The 27,581-nt window shown below is 39.2% G+C and overlaps 1 protein-coding gene across 2 annotated transcripts in view; it reads left to right on the top strand.

Moving 5' to 3' along the window:
* Positions 1-26,516, top strand: part of RIMS4 (regulating synaptic membrane exocytosis 4) — a 221,755-nt gene extending 195,239 nt beyond the window's left edge. For both annotated transcript variants that reach the window (XM_088442775.1, XM_088442776.1), the window contains 3 exons: positions 289-390; positions 23,111-23,250; positions 26,298-26,516. In XM_088442775.1, the coding sequence (XP_088298901.1) occupies positions 289-390; positions 23,111-23,250; positions 26,298-26,516 (461 nt within the window). The remainder of the gene's footprint in view (positions 1-288; positions 391-23,110; positions 23,251-26,297) is intronic.
* The last annotated feature ends 1,065 nt before the right edge of the window (positions 26,517-27,581 follow it).

The following is a 27,581-nucleotide window of genomic DNA, read 5'->3' on the forward strand; positions in this document are numbered from 1 at the left end:
TTACTATAAGCTGGGGGCAGAGCTTGGAGTCCAAAATGACCTATGAATTTGACCTTGGATGTAGCCTTTAAATCTATTTATGTTGGTTTGCTGGCTTAAAAACAGGTAAAAAATCCACTTGAAAAAGAATACGAAACAGAGGTCAAACGCATGATGGATAAGTGAATGCAGAATGACATTTTTGAAAAACCTGAGCTAATCGCAGTTGCTGCTGTTGTATTTTAAACCATTTAGAATAGGTAATATATGTGGTGTTATGCTGTACATATATTTTTTTATATTTCTTAGGGGATGTTGAAGTTGGGCTACTGGACAGAAATGGACAACTTGAAGTGGAAATTATTCAAGCTCGAGGTCTAACAGCAAAGGCTGGCTCCAAAACACCACCAGGTATGTTACCTTCATCTAGCGAGTTTCAAGTCACTGAATGTAATAGAATGCGATTAGAGACAAAGGGGGGTATCCAATTAGCCGCGGTAAATTACCACAGCTAATTACCTCACCCGGGGCTATCCAATTAGCCCCGAAGTCGGCCTGACGCCGGCACTTATCGGGTTTTTTTTTCCGGGACCTGATGTGTCCCGAAAAAGAATCCAATACAACTGCTGCGAAACACAAAGGTGCAGCGAAAAGCTCGCAGACCTATGTGTTTTCATGAGAAGTATCCTGTTATTTTGACCAAAATAATAGGATAGGGTGAAAAAAAACATTGGCAAAAATCCGGGATAATCGGTGAAAAATCCCCGTTTTTCGACGGTCGCAGGAGTCGATTAGCGCCTGAACAATTGGATACCGCTCAAAGTTGCCAGAAATCCACCAGAATTAATCTCAACTGGATCCAAGTCACTGTCCTGATTTATTTTAATGTCAAATGTACAAATTGTCAGATTTAAAAGCCTGTAAATTCCCCAGAACTGTGCAAGAATAGAAAGGGTGCCACACTGGTCGGAGATTGCTCAGATTGCATGCATTTCATGGTACAGTATCTGCCCAGGCTGAACATAATAAAGATCCATGTTAAACATATGCATTACTTTGTTTGCCACTAAGTAATAGTCAATTATTGACATTGAAAAAAAAGTGCTCATAAAATGTTTCTGTAAAATAATAGTAGCTTTCTCAAACAAGGAATGACAAGCATACACAGTAAGGTATCTATAATTCAGCTTTGACAGTGAAGTTTTAAGAAACACCTTCTAGGAATCAATGAGCTTCCAAATAGACACCAGTGAAATCAATATTATATTAAAGAAAATGATCTGGCATAGAGGCTAGGGGGCGGGGATGAAGGTTGCGATTCTTTGGCAAGTTTTTATTTGGCGGATATCACGGTGTACCACATCTCCCCTCCAGTGTGCTGATCCTGTGTTCCTGTGAGCTTTCCTTCTTGTGACCAGGCACTTTCTTTAGATTTTGCTTTTGTCTCCTGCCCTGATCTCTGGATTTTTACTGACTTTGCATGGCCACTGCTGGCTCATGACTGCATTGTTTACTGGACCCATCTTTGCCCTCTACTTGCCCAGACCTTGCCTTGTTTACTGGACCTTGGCTTACCCGCTGTTTGCCCTGACCTCGGATTGTTTTCTGTACTTGCTCTTAATCACTGTTGGCACCCATATCACCATACCCATATAGCCTGTATCAAGTCCCTGAAGCGTCCCTGTAACTACCCAATAACCACCTTGCCTGTCTGCATCCAACTGTGCTCAGTCAACTACACCTTCTCCACAATACTGGAGATAATAAATCCCTGCTACTTGGAGATGAATACCTAGGGTAATCTGAGTACCTGTGGGCATGTAGTGCTCTATGGTGGCTTACTATCAGTGAAGAGATCACAAAGCAGTTCTAAGGATCTTATTATCTCCATGGTTATTGCTGTAACAGGCAAGTGCATGGTTGGGTGCACAGCCTTTTCCATTCTCCAGAAATACTTGTGTATCAACGTAATCTATAAGTGAGCAAGGTTAGAAATGACCACTAGCCAATCTGGGGTGTGGTATTATATGTCGACATTCATACTGTCGACATGGTCATAATGTCGACTTTGCCGGTGTCGACATTCATTATGTAGACTCTGATTAAATGTCAACATGACACAGAACATTGACATATCGTCCCTGGTGAACCAGCAGTCATTTACCTGCTCCCATCAGCTGCAGCGGCTTCAGCTGTCAGTTCTGGAGGAATCATATGACGGAGTGGCGTTCCAATGAGTACACTGGCTCTATTACTAACCCTAATCCCTGCCCCTAACCCTCCCTCTGGTGCCAAATCCTAACCCCCCATAGCTTAACCCTAACCTATTCCTAGTGTCTAAGCCTCCTGTCCCGCAGCCTAACCCTGATATCAACATCCTGACAAAGCCAGAATTTCACATGTTGACATTTTAACAATGACGACATCATAACTGTCAATATTGTGGTGTCGATATTATGAATGTCAACATTGTTATTGTCGATCTAATGACTGCATCCTGCCAATCTGCATTAAAACATGCATAGGGCTGGAGCAATCTCTTAGCCAAAATAAAACAAAACATTCATTATGGATCACAACTGCAATCAAAGCTGCGATTACGCACGCTGACCCACAGCAAAAATATGCTAATGTTTGCAATCACAATGCCATCGCAGCCCAACATATGGACGCCCACATCCCCTTACTCATATCCGTAATACTTAGCAAAATAGCGAAACCATCGGTAACATCGAGTACCATCATAGCCTCATGCACAATTGCACAAGGTCTGACCTTACTCGGGAATTGCTAACCTCGTCGTACGCAGTGAGAGCTCGAGCTGCGTATACCATCAGAGTGACTAATTTATGCACGCCTCTGTAACGGCGTTCAAATGCACTAACACGCCTGCGTTTCGCCGACCACCCCCTGTCACCATCCCCAAATGCTCACTTGCTGTCAATCACTCTGCAATGGGTCTGCGTAGTGTCCGCAATCGCATTGAGACCTTCACGCACACGCACTGTGATGGATGCGCAGAACGCAACAATCGCCCGTCTGCATGCGTAATCGCAGTTGCGATCCATAATGAATCAAGCCCATAAAATATTAACAGAAAGAAATACAAAAGGAACAAAATTAATTCACCCAGCTTGTTGGGTTCACTTTAAAAATCAAAGCTAATCACAGAGGAATCATGGCTAGACATAAAACAACGGCTCATCCTTTAGAACACGTGGGGAGGCGTACAACTTTTATACATCAGGATTTTTAGGTCTCTGAAGCAGAAAGTTAAACGGAAAAATAAATTATTCATCAAGATTCCGGTGTTTGCCAAATTATTGTAGAACTAGAGATTGCCAGGCTTGCGGCTTTGTGTTATTATTGGAAATTGAACAAGCACTGCAGCTGTTTTCAGAAAGCTCTTTCAAATAACTGGATGTAATTCAGCAAAGTCCTACAAGATACTGTAATTATTTTAAAGGAAATGCTCAATATCTAATAAATTTGCTGGGGTGAAATGCCTTGCATCCTGAAAGGGAGAGAAATGCAAAGCTTTGGCCTGCAGCATAGTCACATGGAATCTGATTACATCTTCTATATTCTTTATATTTTGGAACCTATTTAGAGATTTGCTAATCATTTACACATGGCACACTTTAAATTATGAATGCTTTGGGTGTGGTACAAAAGATAGACAATGTAAAGGTCGACAGTCAATGGGTTGACACCAGATGGCTGACATGCAATAGGTCAACAGATACAAAATGTCAACATGTACAAAAAGTTAACTGACCAAAGGACAACAGTGCAGAAGGTTGACCGTTTTAAATGGTTGACACACAGATGGTCAACAAAAATGGTTAACACATTTTAAAAAAAAATGATTTAGCCCTAAACCTAACCCTAGTCTGACCCTAACCCAGGGGCGGATTGGGTCTGAAAACCAGCCCGGGAATTTCTGGGCGCAGCCCCAATGAGGGCGGTGTCTGTTGAGGGGTGGGGTCTTTTGAGGGGCAGAGTCTGGTGAGAGGGCAGGATGCTCTCTTCTCAGAAGCAAGTATGTGTATATGGTAGCTTTTGCTCTCCAGTGAAGGCACCGGAGCAAATATGCCCTAAGGGGACCCGAGTGCCGGGTATCGCAGTCTTCTATATATATAATTATATATATAATTAAATATACATATTTATATACAAGTATATATGAAAATATATATCAGATATATTCATATGTCACATATAGTCATATGATATATATTACTTTTCATATATATAACTATCTATATATAGATATATCTATATATATAGATATATCAATCTAAATATAGTTATATCTATATGTTTATATACAGTATATATATATATATATACCTATATATATATAGATATGTATACTTATATATATATATATCTATATATATATAAATTATGTATGCTCGGCACTCCACAATATAGTCCACAGCGTTGCCAGGTGCCTTTCCCAAATAGTAGTAAAGACACAAAAAGGAACAGGACGGCACTCCGGCTATCTATAGCCATACAAAAAAGCAGACACTTCAACTGCACAGTGAGTTGTCAATGTTTCAGAGTGTTGCTCTTTTATCAAGACACAGGTGCTCCTGCTGGGTGACTTGGAAACGTGACCTTTGTGGGGTGCTGAGGACCAAGTTTGAGAATCACCGCCCTAAAGTATCTGTCAGTTATGATATCGGGCTGTTCATAGGATCCTGAGATTGCTGGCTAATAAGGTCATTCGTGTTGTTAAAAAGTGGTGTTTCCACTTTTCAAGGTACACCCCCATCCACATAGAGGTGATTGCACCTGGTGGTGGTTAAAATTCATTATACAATACTGCACTAGGAGGCGCTCTCTTCTCCACTCTTTATTTTATAGGATTATATTATATGCTGTCGGAACAACAGTCTTTGGGAGAAGAAGCAGCCACCCTTGAGATTTGGGGAGTGCATCTGTCAAGGATTATTAAGACATTAATCTGACTGAATACAGACTAAGCGCCGTTACCATTTTTCTTTATATATATATAGATATGTATATCTCATATAAATAATCTAGAATATCGTAGACTTACTTTATTATAATGAATATTTTCAATTATTTGCCAGCACCGCCGCCACCGCCTCCTGGCCGGCTGTTGTTGTTTAGCAGCTGTGTCTACTGCATGTATCCCTGTGTAACAGGCTGGAGACGGGCCGCGGAGGGGCTGGAGGTGGGGTCGTCAGTATTGACTGACAGCCCCGGGCTCCGCAAAGGCTTATGGGAGGAGCTGCTGCAGCTGGGCATGCGCAGCAGCTCCCCCGTCGGCCATATTTTTTTAACCCAGTCCCTCACACTGGCTTCTGCACTTGCGCAGAAGCTGCACAGTGTGTACAGTGCAGCTGCCTGATCTGATCTATGCTCCGATCGCGGCAGCGGGACTGCTGGGGTCCAGGAAGAGATCACGTGGTAGGTGGGGTGGGGCGTTCAGACTGAGTGGCTGCCGTGCTGCTGCGCTGTTCAGCTGCCCTATTGGAGCTGTTTGCGGCAGCACGACAGGGGAGAGCCGGAGGGGGATAGTGATTGAATGGTGCGGGGTGGGCTGGGTGGCCGCCGGCCACAAAGGAAACCGGCCCAGCTGGAACTAGCCCGCCCCTGTCCAAACCCTCCCCCTAGTGCTTAACCATCCCCTCCAGCAATCTAACCCTAATCCTCCCCCAAGTGCCTAACCCTAACCCTATCTCAAACCTAAAAATTTTGAAAAACCTTTAAAAAAGTCAGAATGATGTCGACCATGTGAACCTGTCGTCTTTCTGTGCTGTCCACCTTTTGTCAGTCGACCTTTTCTACCTGTTGATCTTTTCTACCTGTCGACATATTGCCTGTCAAACCTCTGGTGTTGACCTATTGACCTATTACATTGTTGATCATCTATCCGGATATGATTTATGGCTCATTTACTAATATTGAGTGTAGGTCAATCACAGCAACCTGTTGCAACCAGGCCCCAATAATACTTGAATTTATCCAAGAGTGTTTGACTCTCTATTTCATCAATGGTTTGATGCCAATGCTGAGATCAAATTAGACACTGATTGTGCCCTGAGTGTGAGGATCGCCCTTTTGTGTCCAGCTGAACATCACCCTTTGGTGTACAGTAAAATGTCTGAGGCAGTTACAATGAGAGGAACAATGGGCCTGATTCTGAGATGCACGCTATGCCAATGTTTTTAGCAGTCCAGCAATTATTGGCAATCTGCGCATGCGTCTTAAGTTGCAATGTGCATGCGTCAAGATACATTACCGTAGTCGCTCGCGGTGACTTTTTATGTGCAGTGTGATTGACAGACAGGGAGCATTTGGGGGAGGAAATGAGAGCGGTGGCAAAGAACGCAGGTGTGTCACACCCTGTGTCTGTGACCGTACGCAATATGGCTCCGGTGTCTCAGTTCCAATGCCCATTCTGCGTGACCATAGGCTCACTCAGAACTGCGATAATCGATTGATCCGCCACCGATGCTGCGTCTTTGTACGCAGATGCTTGGATTTGCAAAGCCGAGTGAGTGGCTCAATACATCTCCCGATGTCTGTGACATTTGAATATTTCCACTTAGCAGCTATGTACACATACAGAGCAATGGTGGCGGCATTAGCGTACAACTCTGAATCGGGCCCAAAGAGCGTAGGGTCCACCTTCCTAACCCACAACAAAAGTAACAGACTATGCTAGGCTGGGTTGGTCACACCGTAACAGGGAGACCAGTAGAGTGTGCCGCTTCCCCTTCCTTCAATTTGGAATCATTTCAGCATGGAATAAAATGGAATCTTAAGGGAAACTGGGCCCTCCAAAAACATGAAAGTGTCCAGATCAAAATACAATATAATAAAGTATTGTGTTACCTACCTAATTCTAGTGTTATTTTTGCCCCTGGCTCATCCACGTGCCGCATCTACAATATAATGTTGTACAGTATCACAATATGTGTAGTGTCATTTATACATATAACACATTTTCTATGCCTACTCAGTGTCCTGATAAGTAAAGGACATTGAGCTAAAAGGGTCCCGAGGCCTTATGCACTTACCTAAGTCAGTGTTGTGTGTATGATGTATTGTCGCTCTGCACACAAAATAGAGTGTAGTAAAATATTTATGTATAATTAAGTCTAGTGGTGTGGTGCGAGTATGACATTTTCTAAATCAACTATATTGAGTACAGTGTTATCTATTAATAAAAATATAATTGTAACTGTAATATAAATATTTTAATTTCAAATGAACACAGCTGAATTAATATGAGTTTAAGGTTGTAAAGTTATCATTAGTTAGTGTATATGTCACCAGCTTATGTCCATTTTATTTATTAGTTTTACACAAAGTTTTTTTCACAGTTTCAATAGCCCAGTGGTTCTCAAACTCTGTCCTCGGGACCGCCCATAGGTCACGTTTTCCAGGTCACCTAGCAGGTGCAAAGGGGTAATCATTACTCGCTGACACATTTTAAAAGATCCACAGGTGAAGCTAATTATTTTACTTGTGATTCTGTCAGGAGACCTGGAAAACATGCACTGTTTGGGGTCCTGAGGACCAAGTTTGAGAACCTGTGCAATAAAGAACCCAGCTCTATGACATCTTGTGGTAAATAATAGTACTGCATGACAAAAATCTGTAATTGAAACAATGCGAAAATGATGTAGTGTTTTCTTAAAGCACCATGGTGCGTGTCACAAATGGTAGTGTGATGAGCCAGGTGTCAATTTAATGATTGCTCTTTAATGATTGCTAGATCTGGTATGAGAAATAGAAGATTAATGAACAGCCACTAATGCTCCCATGAACAGCAGATTGTTAATCTAGGTCTACCACCAGTTAACAAAGTGATATACACTGACTGACTGACTTCTTATCAGCTGCCATGTCCCATATATGACAACAAACAATGTGCGTTTTCTGGTATGCCACCTTCTGTACGACTGTTATATTCTGCTGCTATTCTCGTGGCTGTTATTTATCCTGCACCATTCATTAACGGCCTGATTATGGTCATCACTATTATATGGATATTATTTGGGTGGTACACCTCTAACACTGTCCCCATGAAAACCTCAGTGCTGCTGTTGATGGTATCTGCAATATCTGGCAACCAGTATTGGCAGATCCTATAGATATTGATATAGGTGTCAGCAGTGTGTGATGGAGGTCAGTCCACACGATAGATAACTTAACCAGGTTTTTTGTTTAATAACCAGACAGAACATGTTTGCAGGATGACACTGGGTTAATGCAGAAGGTATGTACAACAGATACACAATTCACATATACATTGGATGTACCAGATCCAACCAGGAACATAGGGGGTAGATTAGTAATATCTACAAATACCTTGATATGGCAGTTTCTGATAGTTCAGGTTTCTGATTTTTCTATTCTAAAACATGTCATTCACAATTAATGTGTCATTGATTTAGCACTTGCTAACAAGCAGAAATATAATTAAACCACTGTCCGTCAGGAACTCCTGTTAACGGTCACTGCTTTAGGTTTTAGCAGAAAATCAATCCATATATATCAGCTGAGGCATACAAGCCATACATTACTGTTCTAGGATTCCCCTCAAGGGGATCCAGAAAGAAATCTAAATAACGGGAAACTGCTTTTTAAGATAATGGCAAAAAACTGCATAGTTATGCATTTAAAAGCATAATATAGTTACCTACAAAACGTAAACAGTAGCGAATATAAATTAGATATACTGGCTTCATTCGGATTCTCAGTCACACACAGGTCCAAATGAGGCCGCACTTAAAATGCAGATAGATTGAAAATGGAATGCTAATGCAACTATACATATACTTAATGCGTATGCATCGAACCTCCCCAAATTTTGAGATCAAATCTGCCGAGAACCAGCTTCATAAATATACCCTTTAATTGTGCGATTCTAATACATCTAAGTGTAGGACACAACAGTGTGGTTTTTTTAAAACAACATATACCTCTAGGCCCCTAAGTTTTTCGGATTTCTGAATTGTATAGATTTTGCAAGGTGTAATGTGTTAGTATTTGCGGTACAGCACTAAGGCCCGTATTCAATTAGCCACGAAAAGTCCCAGACATTTCGCCTGTCGTACTTTCCGCCGCCTTCGCCTGTTTGGGATGCAAATTCACGGCTTGCGTGTCCCCTCGTTTCGTCCTATTCAATTGCAGAACAGGCGAATACATAACAGGCAGTCTGTACACCAAAATAAGACGCATTGACACTGGAAATTATTACAGATGTACTGTTAGCCCTAACAAATGTGCTTTGTGTCCTTTCTAGAAGCTTTTTTGTAAAAGTGGTGAAGAATTATAGAAAACAGTATTTTTTGATGAAAATAAATAGTCCAGTCAAATTTGGGGTACTTCAAAATGAGTGCTAGTATATTTTTGTATCTCTAAAGTGCACTTTTAAAAAAAGTGAAAAATCTACCTGCTGCATGCACCTGCAATCCTAAAAACACCTGGCCCATCCAAACAGCCCCCCAAGAAACCTATTTTGCTAGTTTTTATCCTTGGCCCCCCACTTTTTTCATTTTTGCCGCAAAAATGACATATTTTTGGGGGGGTGTTCTGAGGTAATTTATTTATTTTTTTTGACAATTTGTCCTTTGTGTGGGGGGGGGTCCAAAGGGTTCTGAATCAATTCCCAACATTTGCACCCCAAAATAGAGATTTTGCACTTTTTTCTGCCTGCCATTCATTGGAGATACTTTTCCGCTTATACAGTGCATTGAGTTTCCGCGTACTCGAAAATGTCCTGGAATTGAATTTGGGAACAAAACGCAAACACGCGAAAAGTGGCAATAGGCTAAACTTTTTTTGCTGATTACGGCTTTCGTGCCTAATTGAATTCGGCCCTAAGTTGTGAAAGGGGTGAATTTTCCCCAAAGTGGGCTTTTCTGGCCGGATTGGGGCAAGTCGGGCAGGGTTTGGCCAGATCAGGACAGAGCCTATTTTTTCCCTATTGTGGGAAATATGATCTTATTTGTTTTTTTGGTAATTAGTAACTTGCTTTTGGTACCATAGTTGAGGAAATCTTTTTATCATTTAACATCTTTTTTTATATTGCTTTATACAGTGTATGTTTATATACTTTATTTAAACATATGCTTTCTGTGACACTTGCCTTGGCTATTTTCATAAATCTAATTAAAACCATGAAATATTCAGTTTATTTGATTGATTCCGCTACTTATAACATTTACAGAGATGTTTTGAGCTACAATAAAAAAAATACATTCAGTATGAGCCGAACCGCGATACTTTTTCGCGGCCCGATCTTACCGCCTACTTCGCCTGTTTGGTAGGCGGAAAAGTATTGCGCATGTGCACACTTTACCCCGTATTCAATATGAAAGTACGTGAAAATGGCACCCGGCCAAACTGAAACAGGCGGAAAGTGCTGTCAGATTTGGGGAAATCAGTCTGACACCCCCCAAAAGATGCTCTGACAAATTTGGGGTACTTGAAAATGGGGTTCTGCATATTTAAAAGTTGCTAAAGTGTACTTGTAAAAATCGTAAAAAATCCACCTGCTGCAAGCACCTGCAATCAAAAAAACACTTGGGGCATACTTGGGGACCCCCCCCAGAGTCAAGTTCGCTAGGTTTTAACTTTGTACTCCAATTTTTTACCCCCTTTTTCAAATTCATTTTTGGGGGGGTCCTTAACTGTTTTTTTTTATTTTTTTGACACAGTTTACCTTTGGGGGACTGTCTGAAGGCTGCACGGGGGCTCTCGCAACGTTGCACCCCAAAACCCCTATTCTGCACTCTTTTCCGCCTGCTATTCATAGGTGAATCTTTTTCGCTTGGCACATTGCATTGACTTTCCACTTAGGCAGAAAGTCCTTCAAATTGAATACGGCGTAAAACCAAAACAGGCGAAAATTACGTCACCGGCTTTTCACTCCAAATTGAATATGGGCCATAGAACGGTAAGGTAGTGAGTACTATGTGATGTAGACTTCATGATGATGGTGATGAAGTGTTGGACAGGCATCGTTGTAAATCCTGTGTCATTAGAACTGAAAAAGATAAAATGGAACAATTGTCCAGAAAGGTTATGCTTCAATTAACCTATAATGACATTTAGGCTGAAGTAAGTGCGGCCCTAAACAAGGAAATCCAAAAATATCTTTACATTGACAGGAATTTTCATAAAATTAAAATTTAGTATGCCACAGTTTCTCAATCTCTGGGCCTGATACAGCAAGGACCGCAATTGCAAAGCTGCACGCATGCTAGATATATGATGTATGCACACAGGCAGCTTTGCAGTTGCGATCCTTGCAATAATGCAGATGCAGCAGGAGGTGTATGACCGCCGTGTGCATCCCATGTCAAGTCTAATATGATGTTGTCAAATCAAATACAACTACTAGAACACCTGAATTTGACTGTATTATCCGTCCAGTGACAGGACGTCTCAGTGTGTGAGAGCCTTGCTTATCAATGTGTATCAAACCAGCTGTGACTGGCAACATTGTTTCAAAGTATGTGTCTATAACATGTATACTGCAGTCTGGTCAGATTGTACTGAGAGGAAAAATATGTGTACTAACTATAACCAATTAGGTATAATAACAGCCTAGTTATGTATATTGTGAGATCTGTGGAAAGTATAACTAAAGTAATACATTATTAAGAAGCTAAACAAGAATTTAAACAATGGCGCTGCAAAAAGAACCTCAATCAGTATAAAAAAGTAATAATAAATAATATAATATTAAAATTTTATCTGTAAAGAATATATTTATAGAATATATATACAAACATACAATATATTTGTACATATATATGTATATATATATAAATATAAAGCAGGTGTTCTACGCTGCTGCTGTGGTAGCTAACCTTAAGAAGAAACAAAAAACAAGAAATAACAGCGCTGTGGAAAACCTGCAACTATTAGTAATAAATGGATACAATAATATCAACTATGTCAAATATAAAAGTTGCCTTTTATTTTACTAAAATGTATATTCACATATAAACAACACACATCATTGGCCAATGAGACACTACTAAAAAATACACATATTAATAATCCACAATGAATGATATTGTAGCAAATAAGCACAAAGACTAATTGTCAAATAGCAGCTGGTAACTGATGAGAATCATCTGTGCAAACCCGTGCCATATATCTCATGAGAATCCAAATGGAAAAAATTTAAATACAAAATACTTAATGAATAAAATGTTCCTCTTTGAATATAATCTATTAAATGAAAAAACAATGTACAGATCTCTCTGTTATCCACACGGGAGATTCCGTGGCTCCGTATAATATAAAATGTAAGCTCTTACCAACAACTTCCCAGTCCTGGCTGATATCTAACAGAGACCTTCCACTTAGACACAGTCCTGAATAACGGCACCCGGTGATAGGCCTCCTATTGTTTGATGACCTGGGTGGTGCCTGTGTGGTCCCACAGTGGTGAGAAACAAACCCCAACTCCACTGACTTTGTGTGTGGCGATCACTTTCCACACTGCAGCTCACCTAATATCTCTCAGTGACACACTGCTTCTCCGCGTGATATCCAGGGATGTCTATAACGCCTGGCAGAGGCACAACTGTGCAGGTGCACGTCTTGATGAACGGCAAACCTCCGACCTGGACGGCCCTGTCCGCAGTATCCACTCTCCACGTCACGGCTCTCCCGATACTCACTGGCATGCACAGCCGTGATTTTCCGGAGATGTGGGTGACTCTCAGCCGCGGTGTGTTGTAATAGTGATGAAGTCACAAAGTCTTCGTTGGTTCAGGACTGGAATATTGGCAAATAGTTATAAAAAGTCCTTCTGGACAATAAACGAGGATCTTTTGTGCTGTAACTCAATGGCTGCTGATGTAAAGCCCTGACGTGTTTCTTCCCATCGGGATTTCCTCAGAGGGGTGTGTCCAATGCAGTGTCTATTCACCCTTTATATACCAGGTTCAATTAAGGTTTTAAAACACCTGTATATATTTAAATCAATCAATTCAGCTCAAATGCAGAGAAATACTGACATAGCTGATACTATCATAGAGAATTAAACCATATCTCTCTATACATTCATACAAATAATAACATGAAAACAGAAAAACAAAAAAACAAACAAAAAAAAAATATATATATATATATATATATATATATATATATATATGAAAAAGAAAAATATATATGGAAATTATATACACATAAATATGTGTGCTTGTGTATATGGGGATGATGATACCAATATAAGAATATATTATTAATTAAAAAATACCTCCACCAGGTAAAATGGTCTATAAGAAAAAATAATAAATAAATGATGAATAAATTAATAAATAAGTAAATAAATTATTAAATAACCTAAAATATAAATAAAAAATGTATTACAATAATAATGAATTGTATAAATTGTATATAAAGACTGCATATAAATTACACAACTGGCTGTATGAACAGTTGTGTGTAAATATAGACTAACACTAAATAAATACGTCTATTAGAAATTTAATGATCTAAACTAACATGATTATATATCATGCAGACCTCTTCTATAACATATATGTACGCACTATTAAACACTAAAAATTGTATCCTACTTATACCACAACAACCTCAAATATATATCTGTTGATGACAATCTTGAAAATACTATAGAAAAAGACTATAGAAAAAAACACAGATAGATATATAAATATATGAATGAGGTATCCTATCCCATGTTAAATTCAGCACCTTTGGTCACATGAACCAACTTAGGATATGAATCCGCACCATATTAAAAAATGATATTCTATTTTGGGGTATAGGAATGCAAAATGTTGCAAGGGCATCATGACTCAACAACATATTAAACTTCAAAGGACTTCATTAAGATCTATAGTTTCATTTAGGCCTTCAGGAAACAAACTATTGAATTCATGTATCCCATACACTTCCCGTGTGCAAAGTTTTTTGTACCTATCTCCTCCTCTACAGGTGTGTTTAATATGTTCCACACCCGTAATAGTGAGACTGTCTGGGTTACTATTATGATGTGATACAAAATGTCTTGAGACACTATGAGTCATAACCTTATTTATTATGTTTCTCCTATGCTCTCCAAATCTAAGTTTAAGACTTCTAGTTGTTCTACCTATATAAGAAAGATTACAACTACATTGTAATAGATAAATAACATATTCGGTTCTACAGTTTATAAATTCCTTAATCTTATAAACTTTATTGGAGAATTTTAATGATAATTCTTTTGTTTTATTTTTAGCATAAGAACACATCAAACATCTAGTGTTACCACACATAAAAACCTAATGGAACACTGGGAATCCAAGAACAACTAGATGACACCTCTTCCGGCTTACTAGATTTAAAAAAGCTTGGAGCAAGAATACTTTTCATATTACGATTTCTCTTAAATACAATACATGGTTTATCTTCAATGATATTTCTAAGGATGGGATCACCCTTAAGAATTGGATAATTCTTTTTAATAAGATTTTTAATTTGATAGGCTGCCTTGTTGTATTTACAAATATATGGTATTCTTTCTACCTATTCCATATCTGAAGATTCATATATGGTTTTATCAATATCAATAAACTTGTTCCTATGTGTCCGAGAAGGTCCCAATAGATGTTCCCGATCCATTTTGCATACTTCATCAGAGGCCTTATTAAGTAAATCCAAAGGATATCCCCTTTCTAAAAAACTCTCTATAATTTCCCCAGATTGTTTTGTATATACCAAGTCTGAGCTGCAGTTTTTCTTCAACCTCATTAATTGTCCTTTGGGGATATTATCCCTCCACGGTTTGTAATGTGCACTTTTATAATGAAGGTAGTTGTTAGCATCCACCTTTTTCCGAAAGGTGGATGTAATAATGGTATCATTAACCACCTGTAGATGAAGATCCAGGAAGGAAATGGAGGCCCTATTGAATTGATATGTGAATTTTAAATTATAAGTGTTATTATTTAAAAAATCAACAAGTAATCGTGCTTGTGCTTCTTCCCCATCCCAAATAATAAACAAATCATCAATATAACGGCCATATAGGACGAGACCCGCGCCGAAAGCCCCACCCCACACGTACTCATCCTCGAACGCACCCACGTATAGGTTGGCATAACTCGGCACGAATCTCGTCCCCATGGCCGTTCCCATCACCTGCAAAAAATGACAACCATTGAATATGAAATGATTATGTGTAAGGATAAATCTAATGGAATCAATCACGAACTTTTGATGTTGTATGGACAGTTCGGATGTTTTTAAAACATTCTCCATGACGTATAAACCTTTGTCATGAGGAATGTTTGTGTATAATGACTCTATGTCCAAAGTTGAAAAACCGTAACTCTCTTTCCAATGAAAATTTTTTATCAAATTCAATACATGTGTGGAATCTCTAATATGTGATTTAAGTGAAGTGACTATGGGCTGTAAAAAAGAATCAATATATTCTGACAAATTACTAGTGAGGGAACCTAAACCAGAAATAATAGGATGCCCTGGAGGTGATGTAAGTGATTTATGAATTTTGGGTAAGTGATAATAGGTGGGTGTGACGGGAAAAGCAACATATAGAAACCTCCATTCCTCCCTGGAAATTATTCCATCCCTTAATGCTACATCTAGAATGTTTTTTAATTCGATTTGATAAGAGGAGGAGGGATTCCGATCTAACTGAGCATAAAAAGTAGTGTTAAACAATAACCTATGTGCTTCTTTGAGATAATCAATTCGATCTTGGACTACTACTCCCTCCCTTTATCAGCTGACTTTATAATTATGGTTAAGTATTCTTGCTCCAAGCTTTTTTAAATCTAGTAAGCCGGAAGAGGTGTCATCTAATTGTTCTTGGATTCCCAGTGTTCCATTAGGTTTTATATGTGTGGTAACACTAGATGTTTGATGTGTCCTTATGCTAAAAATAAAACTAAAGAATTATCATTAAAATTCTCCAATAAAGTTTATAAGATTAAGGATTTTATAAACTGTAGAACGAAATATGTTATTTATCTATTACAATGTAGTTGTAATCTTTCTTATATAGGTAGAACAACTAGAAGTCTTAAACTTAGATTTGGAGAGCATAGGAGAAACATAATAAATAAGGTTATGACTCATAGTGTCTCAAGACATTTTGTATCACATCATAATAGTAACCCAGACAGTCTCACTATTACGGGTGTGGAACATATTAAACACACCTGTAGAGGAGGAGATAGGTACAAAAAACTTTGCACACGGGAAGTGTATTGGATACATGAATTCAATAGTTTGTTTCCTGAAGGCCTAAATGAAACTATAGATCTTAATGAAGTCCTTTGAAGTTTAATATGTTGTTGAGTCATGATGCCCTTGCAACATTTTGCATTCCTATACCCCAAAATAGAATATCATTTTTAATATGGTGCGGATTCATATCCTAAGTTGGTTCATGTGACCAAAGGTGCTGAATTTAACATGGGATTGGATACCTCATTCATATATTTATATATCTATCTGTGTTTTTTTCTATAGTTTTTTTCTATAGTATTTTCAAGATTGTCATCAACAGATATATATTTGAGGTTGTTGTGGTATAAGTAGGATACAATTTTTAGTGTTTAATAGTGCGTACATATATGTTATAGAAGAGGTCTGCATGATATATAATCATGTTAGTTTAGATCATTAAATTTCTAATAGACGTATTTATTTAGTGTTAGTCTATATTTACACACAACTGTTCATACAGCCAGTTGTGTAATTTATATGCAGTCTTTATATACAATTCATTATTATTGTAATACATTTTTTATTTATATTTTAGGTTATTTAATTATTTATTTACTTATTTATTAATTTATTCATCATTTATTTATTATTTTTTCTTATAGACCATTTTACCTGGTGGAGGTATTTTTTAATTAATAATATATTCTTATATTGGTATCATAATCCCCATATACACAAGCACACATATTTATGTGTATATAATTTCCATATATATTTTTCTTTTTCATATATATATACAGTCAGGTGCATAACTATTGGGACATTGACAGAATTTTCATATTTTGGCCTCTATTCACCACCACAATGGCTTTGAAATGAAACAAACAAGATGTGCTTTAACTGCAGACTTTCATATTTAATTTGAGGGTAATTACATCCAAATCAGGTAAACGGTGTAGGAATTACAATGGTTTCTATATGTGCCTCCCACTTTTTAAGGGGCCAAAAGTAATGGGACTATCAACTCAAAAGCTATTTCATGGACAGGTGTGGGCTATTCCCTCATTATTTCATTATCAATTAAGCAGGTAAAAGGTCTGGAGTTGATTCTAGGTGTGACATTTGCATTTGGAATCAGTTGCTGTCTACTCTCAATATGAGATCCAAAGAGCTGTCACTAACAGTGAAGCAAGCCATCATTAGGCTGAAAAATCAAAACAAACCAATCAGAGAGATAGCAAAAACATTAGGTGTGGCCAAATGAACTGTTTGGAACATTCTGAAAAAGAAAGAACGCACCAGAGAGCTCTGCAACACGAAAAGACCCGGAAGACCACGGAAAACAACTGTGGTGGATGACAGAACCCCTTCACAACAGTTGGCCAAATGAAGAACACTCTCCAGGAGGTAGGTGTATATGTGTCAAAGTCAACAATCAAGAGAAGACTTCACAAGAGTGAATATAGAGGGTTCACCACAAGATGTAAACCATTGGTGAGCCTCAAAAACAGGAACACCAGATTAGAGTTTGCCAAACAACATCTAAAAAAGCAACAGCATCCTATGGACAGATGAGACAAAGATCAACTTGTACCAGAGTGATGGGAAGATAAGAGTATGGAGAAGGAAAGGAAATGATCATGATCCAAAATATACCACCTCATCAGTGAAGCATGGTGGTGGTAGTGTCATGGCGTGGGCATGTATAGCTGCCAATGGAACTGGTTCCCTTGTATTTATTGATGATGTGACTGCTGACAAAAGCAGCAGAATGAATTCTGAAGTGTTTCAGGCAATATTATATGCTTATATTCAGTCAAATGCTTCAGAACTCATTGGACGGCGCTTCACAGTGCAGATGGACAATGACCCGAAGCATACTGCAAAAGCAACCAAAGAGTTTTTTAAGGCTAAAAAATGGAATGTTATGCAATGGCCAAGTCAATCCCCTGACCTGAATCTGATTGAGCATGCATTTCACTTGATGAAGACAAAACTGAAGGGAAAATACCCCAAGAACAAGCAGGAAATTAAGACATTTGCAGTAGAGGCCTGGCAGAGCATCACCAGGGATGAAACCCAGCATCTGGTGATGTCTATGCGTTCCAGACTTCAGGCTGTAATTGCCTGCAAAGGATTTGCAACAAAGTATTAAAAAGTGAAAGTTAGATTTAGGATTGTTTAGTTTGTCCCATTACTTTTGGCCCCTTAAAAAGTGGGAGGCACATATAGAAACCGTTGTAATTCCTACACCGTTCACCTGATTTGGATGTAATTACCCTCAAATTAAATATGAAAGTCTGCAGTTAAAGCACATCTTGTTTGTTTCATTTCCAAGCCATTGTGGTGGTGAATAGAGGCCAAAATATGAAAATTCTGTCAATGTCCCATTATTTATGCACCTGACTGTATATATATATATTTTTTGTTTTTCTGTTTTCATGTTATTATTTGTATGAATGTATAGAGAGATATGGTTTAATTCTCTATGATAGTATCAGCTATGTCAGTATTTCTCTGCATTTGAGCTGAATTGATTGATTTAAATATATACAGGTGTTTTAAAACCTTAATTGAACCTGGTATATAAAGGGTGAATAGACACTGCATTGGACACACCCCTCTGAGGAAATCCCGATGGGAAGAAACACGTCAGGGCTTTACATCAGCAGCCATTGAGTTACAGCACAAAAGATCTTCGTTTATTGTCCAGAAGGACTTTTTATAACTATTTGCCAATATTCCAGTCCTGAACCAACGAAGACTTTGTGACTTCATCACTATTACAACACACCGCGGCTGAGAGTCACCCACATCTCCGGAAAATCACGGCTGTGCATGCCAGTGAGTATCGGGAGAGCCGTGACGTGGAGAGTGGATACTGCGGACAGGGCCGTCCAGGTCGGAGGTTTGCCGTTCATCAAGACGTGCACCTGCACAGTTGTGCCTCTGCCAGGCGTTATAGACATCCCTGGATATCACGCGGAGAAGCAGTGTGTCACTGAGAGATATTAGGTGAGCTGCAGTGTGGAAAGTGATCGCCACACACAAAGTCAGTGGAGTTGGGGTTTGTTTCTCACCACTGTGGGACCACACAGGCACCACCCAGGTCATCAAACAATAGGAGGCCTATCACCGGGTGCCGTTATTCAGGACTGTGTCTAAGTGGAAGGTCTCTGTTAGATATCAGCCAGGACTGGGAAGTTGTTGGTAAGAGCTTACATTTTATATTATACGGAGCCACGGAATCTCCCGTGTGGATAACAGAGAGATCTGTACATTGTTTTTTCATTTAATAGATTATATTCAAAGAGGAACATTTTATTCATTAAGTATTTTGTATTTTAATTTTTTCCATTTGGATTCTCATGAGATATATGGCACGGGTTTGCACAGATGATTCTCATCAGTTACCAGCTGCTATTTGACAATTAGTCTTTGTGCTTATTTGCTACAATATCATTCATTGTGGATTATTAATATGTGTATTTTTTAGTAGTGTCTCATTGGCCAATGATGTGTGTTGTTTATATGTGAATATACATTTTAGTAAAATAAAAGGCAACTTTTATATTTGACATAGTTGATATTATTGTATCCATTTATTACTAATAGTTGCAGGTTTTCCACAGCGCTGTTATTTCTTGTTTTTTATGATTAAGAAGCTGCTGGGAGAAATTACATATGAATTAAATAAGATATAACTGAAGACACCAAAATCATGCTGTGAATGAGATCTATGTATGAATCATCATATACATATTAATCGCTGTCTCCATAGATAAACCCTATCACAGACTTACCCCTTAAGTGTACCAGACATTATAGGCATGCCCTTATGAGTGAAATACAACTACCCTGTATAAGACATATGTCTGTAGATCTGTAAGTCAATCAAATTATTTATTGTTAATTTATCGGGAAGAAGTGATGATACGAATGGATACCTATGAATCACTCAAGAGATAATATACCACTATCCCAATAAATGTATATAACCCATCTGACACAATAGTCGATTGGATACTGACTTGATGAGGGATAAACACGTACTCTGCTGAATGAATCATAGATGCAATGACTTACAGACGCAGTAACAAGACACAATAAGAATTAATAACATTCAGTTATTAGAGGAGAGGCTGATTAGGGCCTGATATGAATACCGGCACCTATCACATATGCCCATGACCATCTTTTGAATAGCAACAACAGTGATACAGATGCACTCATTTCACTGAATTTCACAAACGTATTTGCCTTATGAATATATGCCGTATGTGGTAGTGGAGGTGAACCGATTTATATAATAACAATTATCTTCTCTCCCCCATTGCGATTACCTCTTCCTCTAACTACCAAATGCAGAGCTGTGCAAGAATAAAACTTGCTACAATAGTACATGGATATCTTTAATATTAGAAATAAGAAATAAAGTCACACGGCTGGGATTCACTCTGATTTTATTTCACTTTTCTATTGCAAATAGTCACACAACTATTCCTTAACCCATTTTTAACCTTTATTTCGCAGAACCCCATTCCAATTGGAACCTTTTATTGTATACCCAATAAAGATCAAAATCTTTTATTTAAATATATAGAAATAATAACGTTTGTTTGTGCGCCATATAGAAGACAAACCTTTCCTTTCACTCCTCATGTAATTATTACAATACTCTTTGTCAGTTGGCAGCACCCCCAATTTTGAACATCATTTTTATGATAACGAATATGGGGTTACTAAAGTAAGTATAATGCAATGTGTGCAGATGTGTGTATTCCTTTGTATCTTCTCCTTCTGAAACTCCCCTGCGCTGGAAAAGAGCACAGTGGAGTCCTCTTTTGATCCATATATGCCAGACGTGCATGAGACTCCTTCCCCGAACACTGGGTCACCCAGTAGGCTACTGCAGCATCTATGGACCCCTTCCTAAGTTTAATCATGAGACCCAGCAATGCACTGTTTTGCCCCTGATGACAAAACAGTTAAACCTTAGTGCTACACAGAAGCTAATCATATACAATTTTGCTTTCAATCATACATAATATAGTAGAAGCAGTGGCGTAACTAGGGTATTTGGAGCCCTCTGCAAATTGAAAAATGGAGCCCCCCCCACCCCCCTCTATGTGCGTGGTCACAAGGGGCATGGCCACTGAAAAATGGGGTGTGTCAACATGACACACACCCCTTTCTCATCACTCTGGGAACATTCCTTTCCATTCCATATGCACCTTAATGCAGTGCCCCTTATACAGTCCTCCCTATGCAGTGTCCCCAGTAGTGGTCCCCCTTATGCAGGCCCCCAGTAGTGCCACTTATACAGTACTCCCTGTATGCAATGCCCCCAGTAGTGGTCCCTCTTATGCAGCCCCCCATTAGTTCCCCTTATACACTGCCCCCAGTAGTGGTCCCCCTTATGCAGGCCCCCAGTAGTGATCCCTTCTATGCAGTGCCCCCTGTAGTGGCCCCCTTATGCAGGCCCCCAGTAGTGATCACCCCCTATACAGTGCCCCCAGGAGTGGTACCCCTTATGCAGCCCGCAGTAGTACCCCTTATACAGTGCCCCCAGTAGTGGTTCTCCCTATTCAGTGCCCCCAGTAGTGATCCCCCCTGTGCATTGCCCACAGTAGTAAGCCCCTTAAACAGTGCCCCCAGAAGTGGTCCCCCTTGTGCAGGCCCCCAGTAGTTCCCCTTATACAGTGCCCCCAGTAGTTGTCCCCCTTATGCAGACCCCCAGTAGTTGTCCCTCCTATGCAGGCCCCCAGTAGTGATCCTCCTATGCAGTGCCCCCTGTAGTGGTCCTCCCTATTCAGTGCCCCTAGTAGTGATCCCCCCTGTGCAGTGCCCCCAGTAGTAAGCCCCTTATATAGTGCCCTCATTAGTAGTCCCCCTTATGCAGTGCCCTTTATATAGTGCCCCCAGTAGTAGTCCCCCCTATGCAGTGCCCCCAGGAGTTGTCCCCCAATGCAGTGCACCCAGTGGTAGTCCCCAGTAGTGGTCCCCCCCATGCAGTGCCCCCAGTAGTAGTCCTCCCAGTAGTAGTCACCACTAGTGGTCCCATCTGATACAGTGCCCCCATTAGTAGTCCCCCCCCTATGCAGTGCACCAGTAGTAGTCCCCCCCAGTAGTAGTCCCCAGTATTGGTCTGTCCGTTCTGTCCCAGCAGACACACACGTAAAAAAAAGAAAAAAAAACTTACCTGAATCCCCGCTCCTGCTCCTGCTCCCGCCGCCACCATCCGCTTCTCTGTCCTCCGGCCCGCTCTGCATTATGGGAGAGACGTCATGACGTCTCTCCATTTACCCACTGCAGGAGCCAGAAGATGGAGCTCATGAGTTAGCTCCAGCCTGGCTTCAGCACTGGGTGCAGCAGTCAATGAGAGTCTTTCTGACTCTCATTGACTGCTAATTAAAACAAACACACAGCCAGTGGCTGTGTGTTTGTTAATATGTAGTGCTGACCAAACTCCATCCGGTCAGCACTAAACTGACCACAGTGTCCTGTACTGCAGCCGGCGGCACCCACCACGTCGCCGTTCCGATGGCACCCAGAGCACAAGCCCTTCTCGACCCCCCTCAGTTACGCCACTGAGTAGAAGACAGAATAAAAATCTCTGCAAATCATATTTTTTCAAATGAATATGATTAGGCATTCTGAGCAGGCATGTTGCTACAGTAGCTGTGTATATAATACTGTTAGACACTTTGGAAGTTTGGTGAAATGTTTATAACACTTTGCAGTACACATATGATAGTATAAGTGTCATTATATACTACAAATAAAAGAGAATATTTCTGAACTAGTTTCAGCATTTTGCAGCAAGCATTGTGCATGTGCTGCTCATTGTGCAAGCTGCTGATCAGGTTCTTTCGCAAACATTTTTAATATTGTCTGATTTTATATCTTCCAGCTGCTTACATAAAGGTTTATCTGCTAGAGAATGGAACATGTGTCGCTAAGAAGAAAACAAAAATTGCCCGAAAATCAGTAGATCCATTGTACAATCAGGTGCTCGTGTTTTCAGAGAGCCCGCAAGGGAAAGTATTACAGGTAAGAACAAAGACACAGTCCTCCCATTGGGAATCAGTATTTAATACTGCCTGCTACATGGCCAACGGTTCAAATCCCGACAGCCGAAGCCCGGCAGGGGTGAAGATCCCGACAGCTAAAAAGGTAAGTATAACTAACCCTATTCTCATCCCTAACCCTAACCTCCCCCCTAGTGCCTAACCCTAACCCCCCTCTAAGTGCCTATCCCTAACCTCCTCCCCGGGGGTGCCTAACCCTAACCCCCCCTTCCCCTAGCCTAAACCTAACCCTCCCGGGGGGGTGCCTAACCCTAAGGCCCCCTTGGAAGCCCTAAAACCTGACCCTCCCCAACCCCCCCTTCCCCCGCGTGGCTTTCCGCGCCGTCTTACCTTTGTTCGGTATGCAGGGTGTCGGACTCCCTGCGTAGGTATAATGAAAGGCGTCGAGATCTCGACGCCTGTCATTAGTACCTTGCCAGGATTTGACAGTCGGGAAGCCGGAGGTCGGCATTGTGACTGTCGGCTTCCTGACTGCATCCCTCCCATTGACATGATGCACAAACAGCTGCTCTTTTATCTAGTTTCTGTTATGGATGAGAGATAGATACTCGCACTTACTGAGAGATGTATTCACAGTATACATGGGCTTTATAGAAGCAGCTACAGTATTGAGGCAAAACACATCACTAACATCCACCTCTTGAAAGTGCTCAGATGCACTCGAAAGTCGGAGTAAGTCAATGATCTTTAGTGCATCAGTATCTCCTCCATCGTTTTCTGTTTCAGGACTTTCAGTATATCAGTAAAACTACTGAAAGTGCATACAGTACATATTGATGAAATGGCTTGACCAGATGATACAGGGCCGGTGATACAACACTAGGTATAACAGGTAAAGCTTCAACCTGTGTGCACTGACCCGCATATGATTTAAGGATTGCTATATTAGAATCCTAGTAAACTCAGTTGCTTGTTTTGTTAGAAAACATTAACATAAAAAAGCAACAACCAAGGACCAGGAAGTAACAGACAAAAGAAGAGGGGAGTTGGAGAGATTGGGGGCCAGATGTACTTAGCTCTGGAGAGTGATAAAGTTGATAGAGATAAACTATCACCGAATCAGCTCCCAACTGTCAGTTTTCAAACACATCCTGTAACATGGCAGTTAGGAGCTGATTGGCTGGTAGTTTATTTCTCTCCGCTATATCACTCTCTATAGAGCTTAGTACATCTAGCCTTGAGAGAGAGAGAAAACAGAAAGTACAGCAAAAAGCACACAAGTCTAAGTAGTACAGGGCCACCAAGACAAACTGCGTTTGTGGCAGTTTGGGTTTGGGTATGGCCAAACTCCAGAAGGCGTGGCTACACCCCTTCAGAAAAGAACAATGAAAAGTGACAGCCAGCACTGCTGAAGGGGAAATTTCTCTTTCTCCACAGAAATATATACATACACACAGAAAGCTTTATTTAAAACTATATCAAATTTTTTTTTTTTTCAAGTCTCAAAAATGGTCCATTTTTACAAAAAATAAAAATGCGTAAACAAAAGCTATAAAATTATACTGAATCAGGTTTAAAACAATTTGCCAATTTTGGGGACATTTTTAGAAAACATATTAGCCAGTTAGTTGGCAACGGAAAATGCTGGCTCTATATAAAAAGAGTTAGTAAATAATAAAGAGTCTATTTTACTAAACACATTGATTATGTTTTAGAAGTCTCTTTGGGATTAATCCAATTAGGTGCAAGTTGCAAGTTTGTTTCATGAAACTCACAGATTTCGTACGAATGCGCACACCTGAGAATTCTCCAATCCAATTAGAAATACCAACTTTTGAAACTCGCAGTGAGGGTGTGCGAATTCTTTATAGCATGCGACTTGAAAGTCGTACATGAATAAGACCATCCTGGACCCCCAAAAATATGATAATTTTTTTCGCAGATTCATACAGAAGGCTGTTAGTGGGCATAAGAAAGGTACTGGGAGTATTTAAATGGCGTTAAATGGCTGATTTGTGCATTTATTTTTTTTAAGTAAAAAAAAAATGATAAAAAGCAAACTTTTTGTGTCCTTTTGTACGAATAAAACAAAACATGCATAACAAAAGTATGAAAAAATGTGAGACTTTGAGGTGACTTAAAAAAAAAAAAAAATCAATTATTTAAAAAAAATTAAATAAATACTCTAATTACATTTGGGGTACATAAAGCAACAAAATAGTTGATTTTGGGGTAATTTCAGGGCATTTTTTAACCCTAAAAAATTACATGTAATTATTGGACTAATTAAGCTAATTGGAAACTTCCAATTGCCTAATTAGTAATTAGGATGGGGGTGCCCAAGGGGTTCTGCAAGGTGCCCCGACATTTTAACCTCAAAATAAAGATTTTCCCTACCATCTCTCACCCTCAGGGAGTTGCAAACGGAAATATGAGAGTGTACTCTGACTGGTTCAATTGGAGTTGCTAATTGAATTGCAAAATGAATTTGCAATGCGAATTTGCAGAGAAATCAGCAACCCCTTTGTGTTGAACTTTTTATGATCACAGGCATTGTTTACTATTTTTGTACATGAACAGTACAGAATTGTGACCAGTAAAATCATATAACTGTTCTGTGTCATGTCAAAGGATAATAAAAATGTATTTATCTAGTTTGATGAGGTAATGGCTTTGATTAAAAAAGCAGAAGGAAGTCATAAAGAAAAAGTAGTAATAAAAAGTTATAGATGGACTTGTAGAAACCTTCCGAAAGTGGACATCATCACTATATATTACTGTTGCTGTTATTTACTACAGAATATACATTGCATCTAAAAATGCTAGGTTATTAGCATTCTCCAATTTGGTCCTAAATATAGAGCACTAAATCAGTCGTATTAATTTTTTTAATTTATCCAATTACGTTACCATTCAATGTCATTCCCACACTGCTGTATATTGTAAGCTTTAGTCCTTTCAATTTGTTAATGGCTAATATGAATATTTTTGTGGTGGAACAAGAATTTATACAAATTAGAAGAATTCAACGTTGATGTAGTATGACAATGGTCTATATGTTTACTCCAGGTGATGGTTTGGGGAAATTATGGAAGGATGGAGCGAAAGCATTTCATGGGAGTTGCAAGAATACTTCTAGAAGAGTTGGATTTGTCAAGCATGGTTATAGGCTGGTACAAATTATTTCCAACATCGTCAATGGTTGATCCATCAACTGCTCCTCTGCTCCGTCAAGCTTCTCAACTTTCCTTGGAAAGCACTGTTGGACCATGCTGTGAGAGATCTTAATAGTAAAGAAAATGACCTCTTGACTTTCTTTTTTATAACCCACTACCAAGGCATTGTTTGGATCGCCAATTTCAAACATCTTGCATGTTTGACCAGTTTTTTGGAAGCTGAAGGCAACCAAATGACCTTCAGAGAAAGTGTGGTTTCCTCCTGTGTATGAAAGTTACCTTGGGTGACTATCCTGGGTGTACAATCGTACAAATACCTCTGTTCTCACATTGTTTGATGTATATTCCTGAATCTGAGAGTGAAAATCATCAAAAGTTGCAGTATCTTTTATTCTAGAGAAAGGTATTTTCATAACTTTCTATCAAGAACTTTTTAAACATTCCTAGAAGAAAGTGTGTGGAACATGGTAGAAATGACTATAAAATGCTTACAAATAACTGCAACTTTTCATTGGGAATAATATTTTATTTATTGTGTAACAAAATATCTTTGTGATTTAAAAACTGTGCCAATCTACCAGGAAGTGTCTTTTACTACTTGGCCAATGCAGTTGATAAATCAGTTTGGGAATGAAATTTATAATTGAATTAGAGTAGGTAATGAAATAGGTAGTATGTATAATTTGATCAGGGAAGCACTTTTTACTAAAGTGCTATCAACCAATATAAATTAAAGCCATTGTATACCAGCATATAGTCTAATGAAGTACTTCATAATTAACAAACTATGTACATTTTAAGCATGTTTTCAGCATTATAAGGCAAATCATATTGAAAATACATAGATTTTGCATTGTCTTTTACCATAGTACAGAAGAGCTTGCAAAACTGAAAGAATGCAAAAAATTATTTTATGTGAATAATTTATTTCTCTAGAATGACAATGGTGCCATTGCTTTCATAGCTTAGTTCAAAGAGAGAAGTAATGAGGATAATAACACAAATTTATATTTCCAAAAAGGAGTTTAATAAATATATTAGCATATAGATGATAATGTACTTTCCCTTTAAAATCATGTTATCTTACTGAAAAACAATGTGGTTTTAAATCTTCATATCTTGGAGGCAATTAGCACACATAGAAATAGCAATGCTTTGCACACCACAATTAAAAAAA

This window comes from Taudactylus pleione, unplaced genomic scaffold (assembly GCF_031769625.1).
Source record: "Taudactylus pleione unplaced genomic scaffold, aTauple2 ptg000317l, whole genome shotgun sequence".
NCBI classification, from domain to species: domain Eukaryota; kingdom Metazoa; phylum Chordata; class Amphibia; order Anura; family Myobatrachidae; genus Taudactylus; species Taudactylus pleione.